Here is a 10,756-nt window from a genome sequence, read left to right on the forward strand (position 1 = left end):
TGAGCTGTTGGGAATGCATGAATAATTCTACACGCACACATAGTTTTATGCCAAGCTAAAAACTAAGATAGTAACTGTAATATTCTAGTGAGCTACTCGAAATAGTTCTATCAAATTCGACTGTTTCTAATTGGTTGATGCTATTGGAAAAAGTGGGAACTTACATCAAAATATCTCTTTTGAAACTTTTGTGTATATCGTTATTTTACAATATATTAAAAATACCAAATTAACTTAGTACGTTGATTTTATGAAACGATATTGTTATCAGTAATTTTTACTTTTTAGATAATTCAGGAATGCTGGGAATCGAAGAGGGGCATTTTGCCCCGGTGGGGCGTATTATACCTTTTTACCCTAACAACTGCTGTGATAGAGTAAAATTAAGTGAGCTAGAACGTGACGTATCCCACTAGCAAAAAGCCGAAATTCCGAGTGATTGCATAATCTTTCTATGTGAGAAAGGCAAAAAGTGGCAAATGTTGAGATGCAGAGGTATACACGATCTCCATAACGACGTTTCTCACACCAGCATTCCTTTCCTTCTCCGATGAAAGTAAAGACGGGGCTGGCGCCGTTATCGGTATCTCAAAGTATAGAGCTCTCGAGACGTGAACATTGGGAATGGATATACATAGCAACTCCCTGGCTCCATTTGTTAATTCTCTGTATAATTTCCCTTGTTCTGGTTCTGGTAGCAACTACGAATTGTACGGTCATCATGCTCATACTGAATAAATTTCATTAAAACAGGGATTCTTTTGGCAGCACGAAATGTTCCCAATTACAAACGTGTAGACGAGCAATATTGAACTTAAAGTAACTAGTAATTCTACCGTTTTAGCCCAAACTTATTATAACATATTATATTGAATAATGGAAATAATTCGATAAAATGACGCTGAGTATTCGTTGAGATTTTTTCTAGTTTGAATTTATTTATAGACCTTCTAATGCACACATGATAGATAAAGAATCCGACAGACTCTATTATTTCCACTTTGTATGGATGGACGAACCAAATACATTTCACAACCCACTACCGATATTAATCATTTCGTCGATGATAAAATCCATCCTAGCAGTCGTAGGCGCTGGCACACATTTCAAAACCAATCGGAAAAAATAGCCCAATTTTTTGCCCGGATGAGAAGAGTAACTGATCATCAAACTGCCTCTCTGCACCATCCTCTGCTTCAACACAAGCGTGACCTAGGACAAACCCATCTGTTATAATATGTTTCGCCGGCAGTTCAAACAAGACGGAAGAAATAAAAAAAATTGCACCTTATACAACTCTGCCAGCCATTCATCATTTTCCTCGCCAGGAGAAATCAGCTGAAGCCGTTTGGGGATGAACCAGAAACATATGTTTGTAAACTGATACGGTGTCGTCTGGACGAGCTTGAAAAAGGCACACGTTGCTATTTTCGTCTGAAAATATTGTGCACACGCGAGTGCATTATCCACAGCAGACTCAAACCATGCCGGGCCACGTGCTTTCAGCATGAACCAAAGTTTGAAAGAGTCGATCTAGAAATAAAACATTGAGTTATTGAGTTACAATACAATCGAATACTATCACCTTTCTGCCACACTGAATGCTCATGTCGCCAGTGTCATAAGATGCGTCGTAGTATTTATCAGCTGGGAATAGATATTCCGCACATGTTGCATTACAGCTACTGAGTAGGCCTTTGTACCTCGTTAGAAACATGGCACACTGAAGTGGAACTCCTAGCATTTTCTGAGGACATAAAGTCACCGAATCAGCACGTTCCATGCCAGCTAGCAACCCTTTGTGACGCGCCGAAAAAGCTGCTGCTCCTCCCCATGCCGCCTAGAAGGACACAGAAATAAAGACAATCAGTCAGGGTGAGCAATATTAATGACCGTTTCAGGAGGTCAAGTGTCACCGTACATCAACGTGCATCCAAATTTGGTACCGCTGGCACACATCAGCGACCATCTCCAAATTATCGAAGGCTCCAAACACCGTTGTTCCTGCCGTGACCGACACTATCAGAGGTTTCGATCCGCGTTCAATTGCGTCGGCAATAGCTTCTTCCAGCAGATCGATGTCGATGCGGCACATGTCATCAGTCTTGATTTTCAGCACATTTTCCTCACCCAGGCCCAACCAATTGGCGCTTTTCGCTAAGCTGTAGTGCGACTTGTAGGCGGGATAGATGTGATTTTGTAAAAATAAATTAGTACCGCAAGCGCGAAAAATTTGTTCAATTTTCGAATTTGAGCTTCTTGCACATCATATTGTCGTTATTCACGCATAATTAAATCCATGCTGAATTAAACTGTATTAAAAAGTAAACTAAAAAAAAGTCAACCACTTTGTCTCCTTGACGGCCAGATACCCAGAATATGATTACTTTATTCCGAGTTGCCAGTTGTTGTGAGGATGAACTCCCAAATAAGTTTGGTCTCACATTTCGATGACCTAATTTCCAACAGTGCTGCTTGACTGCTTCAAAAGATTGCGATTTTTGCATGTAGCTGTATTCATTTCTTGCAGACCTCCGAGCAGGTGTATATTACGTTTGCCTCTGCCTGGAAAACTGTAGACCACTTTCCCATTGATATCGCTTCTTTACTTATTGATCCATAGACTGCCGAGCCAGTTAGCTCACCCATTTTAGAACCAACCGCATGGAATGATATTGTACCTAGAGGGAGTCTAGGACCACCTACATTCCACATCTGACGATCCAGTATGTGGACCTCATATGGGATGCCGACGTTTGGTTTAGCCTCCATAGAACTATGGCAAAAACAGGGTTTAGTTTGAGATCCTTTATTATGCTCTGGTGACCATTAAAAATCTCCACCAAATAGTGGTTTACTCTTTTGAGCTCTCAGAGAGCCAAGTCTAGCCTCCCACACAATATGTTTTTTCAATGAAGATAGATGAAGCATGGTTTCCATAGCTGTAGTGGGTGTTTATTTCTTGGCGCCTGTGATAGAGAGACACGCTAGCCTCCAAACTTTAGTTTTGTTTAGAGGGTCTTTTGTTTAACTTTTAATCTCCATACAATGGAAGAATAAGTTGATCGTGGTCTAGCGATGGTCGTGTAGAACCAATGAGCTATCTTCGGTTTGAGACCCCAAGTTTTCCCGATTCCCATTCCGAAGGAATCGATACTTAGGAAGGCATCCCACAATGCCCGGTTGGGACGACACATGTGGGCAAACAAGCAACTCACTTCTAACTACAATAGATTCGGGCAATTTATAACACGTAGAGCAAACAGGAGCAGCCATAAAAGATAACCTGAATAGTGGTCGCAAAAGTTTCCCCTGACAAAAATAAAATCATTCAGTCATGCTGAAGTAACACAGAGAGAGAACCATTGATTTATCTTAAGCCCAAATGTTTCAACAATGTTTTACTGTGCAAAGAACTAGTCTTCGTATTCACACATCAGCGCGTTATATTTAACCCAATGACATGTAGTAATCCAAATTTGTTATGGAATTTGCGTTTAGATTTTGTTTTATCAGAACTTAATCCCAGACACGATTTGTGTTCCTGAGCAAACAGCTAGTCAAGAGTGATGTCCCGCAAGAAAATATGTTCTGTTTAAACTGATGAGAACCAGTGAAATCGAAACTTGTTTCGGCTTAGCAAACCAATGCATTGCGTTCTATGCTAAATGGTGTACGGAATCAAATTGCATCACTTTCAAATTGTTGTAACTTTTTTCCTGAACTGAAATTTTGGGTCAAATTAGATCACTGTACATTGTGTAAGTTTCAGTAGCAATTGTACAACATTGCAAAAATGTCGGAGTCGAAAGAATATTGGCGGCGTAAACAAATTTTGTACGTACCTAGAAAATTTGGATATCTCTCACCGTGCTAATAGCATGAATCTAGAAATGGTTCAATCTACAATAAATCGTGTTTTGAAAAGATACAAAGAAGATCTGACAGTCGATAAGAAGAGAAAAGTGGCCAAAATGGATCTACGTATAGTGTAAAGGATCACAAGTGCGTAGTCGAAGATTTCAAGAGCAATCCCAATAGTTCAGTAAGAGATGTGGCGAAAACACTGCATTTAAGCAAAACTTTTGTGCAAGATGCACAAAAAACATGAAGAACTACATACATACAAAGTCCAAAAGGTGCAGAATCGCGATAATTGACAGCCTACAGTGGGGAGATCACATGCGCGGAAGCTGTTCGACGTCCTCGAGGAAGTTGGAGAATAGAAGATGTCTGAGTTTGCTAAAAAATACAATGAAAAATCATTTGTTTTACTTTTTAACATGAAAACAAACATGAAATTGATGTTTAATTGCATATAGTTTTTTTGTGTAAATTACCAACTTATCCACCTAACAGTAAGATGAGACATTTCTTACACATACCACTTTTGGATAATTTATTAGTTTGCGGAGCTCATGTGATGTAGGCTCCCAACTAGAGCTAGGAAGAACACAGTTTCGAGTTCTTCCTGCAATAAACTGAACAAATTATAGAAAGTTAATAAAACAAATGAAATTCAAAAATTATTAAAGCAAAAACTTGATAAAAAGTTATCAAATTCATAAAATGAAGAGAGTAGAGTGATTAATATAAATCAAATCAGTAGAATAAATAAGACAAATTAGTTCAGCTCATTGAGTGATTGGACAAAATGAAAAAAAAAGTTATAAAATGAATGGAATAAGTTAATTCGATTCAAATTAACAAATTGGACTAAATGAATGAGAGGAATGACTGAACAGAATCAATAAAATTAATAAAACGAAAAACTGAATGCAATGTATGAGCTGGAAAAAATTGATCAAATTGAAAACTTTAATAAAATGAATAGAATAAGTAAATTGAATAGCATGAATGAATTAATTAAATGAATGAAATAAATAAAATGAATGAAATGTATTGAATAAAACGAATGAAATATAAAATAAAGAAAAGAATAAGTAAAATAAATAGAAAGAAGAAAAAACAAACAGAATCAAATGGATTCAATGATTAAACTGAAAATTAAGCGATATTAAAGCAATTACTGGATAAATTATTTGGTGTCAAATTAATAAATTGGATGAAATGAATAAAATGAATAACTGCAAAATATTAGGCTTATTAAAATAAAAAAAGCCTTAATAAAATGTATTATATAAAAGAAAAAATGAATAAAATTGAAAACTAGTATAAAATAAAGCAAGTTAAATGAGTAATGTTAATAAAATGCACGAAATGAATAAACTGATCGGAATAAATCCAAGGAATGAAACGAATAAGACAGATAAAATGAGCTCAAATAACCAGAATTAATAAAAAGAATGAAATAAATTATTAAAATGATATATCACATATTTAAAGTAAGTCATATGTTCAAAATGGTTTAAATAAACAAAACAAATAAATTTCATGGAATGCATAAACTGAAAAAATGAGTACATAGAATGATATTTAAAAACAAAATGATTTAAATCAAGTAAATGAACAAAACAAATTATAAAAATTTGAGAACCATTGTTTCAGAAAGTTCTGAAATGTTTGGTAAAATCCCATTGTTTAAAGAATGGCCAATTAATATATAATGCATTTTCTAGTGTTTCAATTCGGTTCCTTTTTCACCTTTTCGTTCTCGTTCTTGTTTTCTTGGCGGCTTCGTTTAAGATTATGTTTTATTTTTATTTTATTTATGGGATTTAATTAGTTATAAAAAATGAAACGTTTCATTTGTGTTAGAAATCAAGATGTTTTTTTTGGTCACAGATTTCTAAAAAAATATTTAATTTGCTTAAAATGGCCAACGCACTATAGGAATGCTGAATATAAAGGGTAACTAAAAATATTTTATCTCAAATTCTTGCGTAAAACGTCTGTTTGGATTGATAGCAGTAAATGATACCTATAAAGGAATTTGTAAATATGACAGTATTAAAAGGCACGTATGTTTGCATTTTTGCATAGAGTATAATTTCCAGGTCCAGTATTTTAACACGTAATTGGTAATAGTTAACTGAGATAAGGTCACATGTGCTTTCAAGCCGCTTTAACAGAGAGTGATTGAGAGAGAATGCTATTTGTGAATGGGACAGGTAAATATTTCAAATCATTATTTTGCATTGAAGTAAATAGAAGTGAGCCTGCAGTGCCTAGACTATGTTGGCGATTATAGGCGATAGCACAAAGGCCGTGCTATCCAGTGATCCCTATAGCTTTCCAGTGATCCCTATAGCTTGCGAAATGCTTTGCCGGAGTTTTTTCGGGAGATAAGGATTAATAAGTCCTGCACAAACCAATCTAATCAAAAAGACTACTAATTGTGACTGCCATTGAAACTTCAATTGAAGCGTTCTGAGCATAGAGCAAATATGGGCAACTGAAACCTTCGCTGTATGTTAGAAGAATCATTTCACTTGGATCGCTCATTGAGAGTTCAGGGGATTTTTAGGAGGCTTTATGCATTTTCAATACGATTATCACAAAACAGGTATGTTAGTTTTCAAATGAAATATATGTTTAATTTTAAATTCAATATGAATATTCAAAGTTTAAAAAACACACGTAGGCTCTTTGTTCTCAACATTTTCATCTTCAAGCTTCCATATTACCCAGTTAAGAAGAATATTTTTCAGAATTACTCAATAATTTCCTTAATTAGAGTGTATATAAACACCCAGTATAGAACAGAATTAAATTGGAGCTGATATAGTTTTAGATATTTAGTGCAACGTTTCGAAGGGATCTCTTTATCTACAGGAGTGAACAGAGTTTGAATATTAATTATAATTTTCTCATAATACAAACATTTTGAAAATTTGCGCAGAAATGCTTATACGAATATTTATACTAAAAACTTCTTTCCACTAAAATGCAAAAACTATTTACCTAGAAACAGCAGATAAAATTAGTTTCGTCTTCTGAAACCTACACAATTACATCGCACACATGAAATTAGCTTGTACATAGTAGAAGATCTTATACCACAATTGAGAAATGGATAGAGAAATAGCAAGATAGATGCGAGTCGTGATAATCATATGTTCTTTCTGGGATGTCACCATACCCAGGGATAGCATAAGAGTTAGTGCATTGGGCTGGAGTCTCAAAGGTTTCGAGTTCGAATCTCGCCTCTGGGGGGAATTTTTTCACATGATTGCTTAGCTTCACTCACCATTTCCGATCGTTTTTCCCCGTTGGATACCACCAGTCCTAAATAAGGTATTGGCACTTAAGTCAAAAGACCAAAAATTGAATTATTAGTTTAATTCGAACGGGCGGGTTCGCTCCCGTCATACCTCTGTTCACTGGGCAAGGGACCAGAAATCGACAGTCTTCATTAGCTCTGTCACCCACCGAAGTACGATGGGTAATGAACTAAAATTAGACATCAGACGATAATAAAAACCCGGGCCTTGTTATCTAGCGGGGAAATTAAATAGATCAAATGTGTTGGGGTGATCAGCTGCCGTTGTGTGTGATTCTCGCTTTGCAGGCAGGGTACGATCACCGTCGCCAGTGGGATAATCATATGTTCTTTCTGGGATGTCACCATACCCAGGAATAGCATAAGGGTTAGTGCAATGGGCCGGAGTCTCAAAGGTTGCGAGTTCGAATCTCGCCTCTGGGGAGAATTTTTTTTCACATGATTGCTTAGCTTCACTCACCATTTCCGATCGTTTTACCCCGTTGGATACCACCAGTTAAATAAGGAATTGGCACTTAAGTCAAAAGAACAAAAATTGAATTATTAATGTAAATAGATTATAATGTATCTTTTACTGTAAAACTGGACTAAAAACGATGAACATTGAAAGGCAAACGGTATATACTTTTACATGCTTTTAAATGTTAATTCCTTCGAATTGGGAAACTTATTTTATATGCACCTTGCGAGACGTAAAGATTTGACACTTGTTCGACATGCCACACCAGTTCGGTAGTGCTGACGAAACCCATCATCTAGAATTGGGGATATCTAGATTCTGATTGCAGATTCAACCCATCAATGCCCCACTTAGTATAAATAAGTATGTTTATTTGAATGACGCTGTCGAAGTTGATGTAGCTATTTCAAAATAAATTTAAATGTCAACACTTGAAAATACATTGAAATAACTATTGACGTTTCTACTCCCGTTAAAAAAGAAGCGGTGCCGAATTATTTCGTGAGGAAAACAAAAAAAATGCACGGCAAAAACCGGTTGAGATTAGGTATTTCGTGAGGCAAACAAACCAAACTCCTTTGGTTTGACTTCGCATCTGCGGTTGGAAATGAGCTGTCAGAAATCTTAATACTTACCCTTGCATTCACAGAACCAAATTTCATATAGCAAACTTACGTCATGTGAGGTGAAAATCTTTAACGTTTTTTGTCCATACATTCCTTGTGATTTGTTTTCTGGTAAAATTCTATGACGGGCCAATGCCATCGCGTACCTGAAAGTAAGTAATGCGGTGAACGCTTTGTACAAACGGTTCAGTATTGCTGTTGCTTTGAATAATGCTTCTATATTCTCCGTTTAATAGTTTTGCAGTAGATATTTTAGCAGCAACCTTAAGATGGGGCTTGTATAAAATCATGTTTAACTATCGAATTTAAAATAAACACTTCAAAGTTATAATTTACTACCGGTTACCATCGATAAAATTTTATTGATACGTGTTGTTATATATCAGTTTATAAATACGTACGTTATAAAATATTGATATTGTTTTGCAAATATGGAATGGAATGGAATCACCATTTGTCAGTTTCTCATAATTTGTAATTTAAAGCATCTAAGTTTTCGTACACTACACGTAAAATATGATTTCTTGTTGTTAAAATGGCTGAAATTGATATTCGCACATTTCAGAAAAGTCAATTATGCCCTGTTATTTCTTTTTTGCATTACATAGAAAAATAGTTATTACTATAGAAAAATGTTCTTTAGAACAGTTTCCTTTATATCAATTTAAGAAATTCCTTCGAACATTTCGTGCATTGTAAATAGTTTCATTTTACGAACTGAAAAATGGCAATTAATAATCTTTTTTATTTTTTATCATAATAGAGCTCCGGTTTACATGAAAACTTACATATTTCCTATCGATCCACCCGGTGTGAAAACTCCTTCACCACATTCAAGCCCACACAACTTCAGAAAGTAGTCCAGAACAACCGATTCTACTAGCGAAAATGCCGGCGCTGCTTCAAATGTAAATCTACAATGTTATACCGCGAATGTGTAAAATTATTGTGATGAAAATCAAGTAACACAAACTGGCAAGAATTTAGTGCATCCGTTATCCAAGATGCGGCTAGCCCATACAAATCCGGCCCAGCGTACATTTCATTGTAGTAATTCGGGTGGCATGTTTTGATTGAATATTGAATTACTTTTCGTAAGATTTGTTCCAGTTCGGCTGGATTCGATACAGAAGAATTCACCAAATCTAATTCCAGCATGTCCTAGAAATAAAACTTTGACAGAATTGTTTTTGTTATTTCTTATTGGTCACACCACCTTTAGTTCATGTGGATGTTTAAATGTAACCACCTTTTCTTCTTCACTTGGGCTAAAAACATGCTCTGATTGTAGTATGTCGTAAACTTTTGATAACAAATCACATTCTTCCATTGTTTATAGGTGAAAAAGTATTGCAGGTGTTCAAATAACGTAGCTACAAGTCGAAATGACAAGTGAGACTGCTACTCGCTATCAAATTTTCGCTCTCTTTATGCAACGATTAGTGGTATTTAACGTTATGTAAAATTAAGATTAGATTCATGAAAACTTTTTGAATATTCGCCGTCTCCTACCGATCACAGACAAGCGAAATATCATTCTTAGCACAAATGATAATCAAAATAAAATTCGAAAACATAACAACCCCATTTCCAATAGCTATGTATGCGTAAAGAGGCATGCTGTGTGATACTGCTTTCGCTTGACTCCAAAATTGAGTCAGTTTCCAGTCCCAACCGCTATCAATTCATACAGTAGTTATGGTGAGAACTTGGGTAAGAGCCACTTTAGATAGGGAATATTAAAATGACATTTACTAAACAGAAACATTGCGACTCAGTAATTTATATTCGTCATACCTGTAGGGTTACAAAAATTGTTATTAGGGACAAATTGAAATGATGTAGTATCAGTGCCGAAGGAAGATAACACCCTATTGTTAAACTGCAAATGTTAAAGCCCGTTGCACTCAGAACTTGGACATTTTATTAATTCTACTGCAGCACCTCTAGTGGTCGGATCTGGATTGGTTTGGAAAATACACGTGAGTGGTGAAAGTTTCGTTTTGATTCGACCAGTAAAAAGTTGCGCTAGATGGAAAACGAGAACAGATAATTTATCCTGAACATATCAACGCCAATTTCTCCAGATACTCTTGCCAAAGACGCACGAGATCCCTAATAAATTCAATGTTGTTTTTGTCGATAAATTTGACCAGAAACCGACGATCTGGCAAGGAATTTTCAGCTGTGGAGTCAAAACGAATGTTTTCATCCGTTGAACTTTATATAATGGCAAAAGTCAGGGGCGGATCTAGAAATCTTTGGAAATTTGGATTGTAAAATGAACGTTATACAATTCGTAATACGTAATAATCTTATTTAATGAATATAAGTTTTGTTTGTAAAATTTTGTTTGGAATGATTTTGAGTTTGATACTTATTGTAAACTAATTTAAAATTTCTCAACAAGTAAAAAAAAAATCGGAGGGGGTCTGGGCCCCCAATCCGTCTTTGGCAAGAGTATCTGGAGAAATGTCTACTACCTTT

The 10,756-nt window shown here is 35.7% G+C and overlaps 1 protein-coding gene across 1 annotated transcript; it reads right to left on the bottom strand.

Annotated features, from left to right (window-relative positions):
- Nucleotides 1-950: 950 nt before the first annotated feature.
- LOC131682880 (glutamate decarboxylase 2-like) lies at nt 951-9,643 on the bottom strand. Its single transcript, XM_058964673.1, has 8 exons — nt 9,486-9,643; nt 9,243-9,430; nt 9,058-9,183; nt 8,319-8,415; nt 1,922-2,173; nt 1,586-1,840; nt 1,288-1,533; nt 951-1,212 (listed from the first exon to the last, which is right to left on the bottom strand). The coding sequence occupies exons 1-8, from the start codon at nt 9,597-9,599 to the stop codon at nt 1,030-1,032; spliced, it is 1,461 nt and encodes a 486-aa protein (XP_058820656.1). The 5' UTR covers nt 9,600-9,643; the 3' UTR covers nt 951-1,029.
- Between the last annotated feature and the right edge of the window lie 1,113 nt (nt 9,644-10,756).

The sequence above is a fragment of the Topomyia yanbarensis genome, chromosome 2, assembly GCF_030247195.1.
Source record: "Topomyia yanbarensis strain Yona2022 chromosome 2, ASM3024719v1, whole genome shotgun sequence".
NCBI lineage: Eukaryota > Metazoa > Arthropoda > Insecta > Diptera > Culicidae > Topomyia > Topomyia yanbarensis.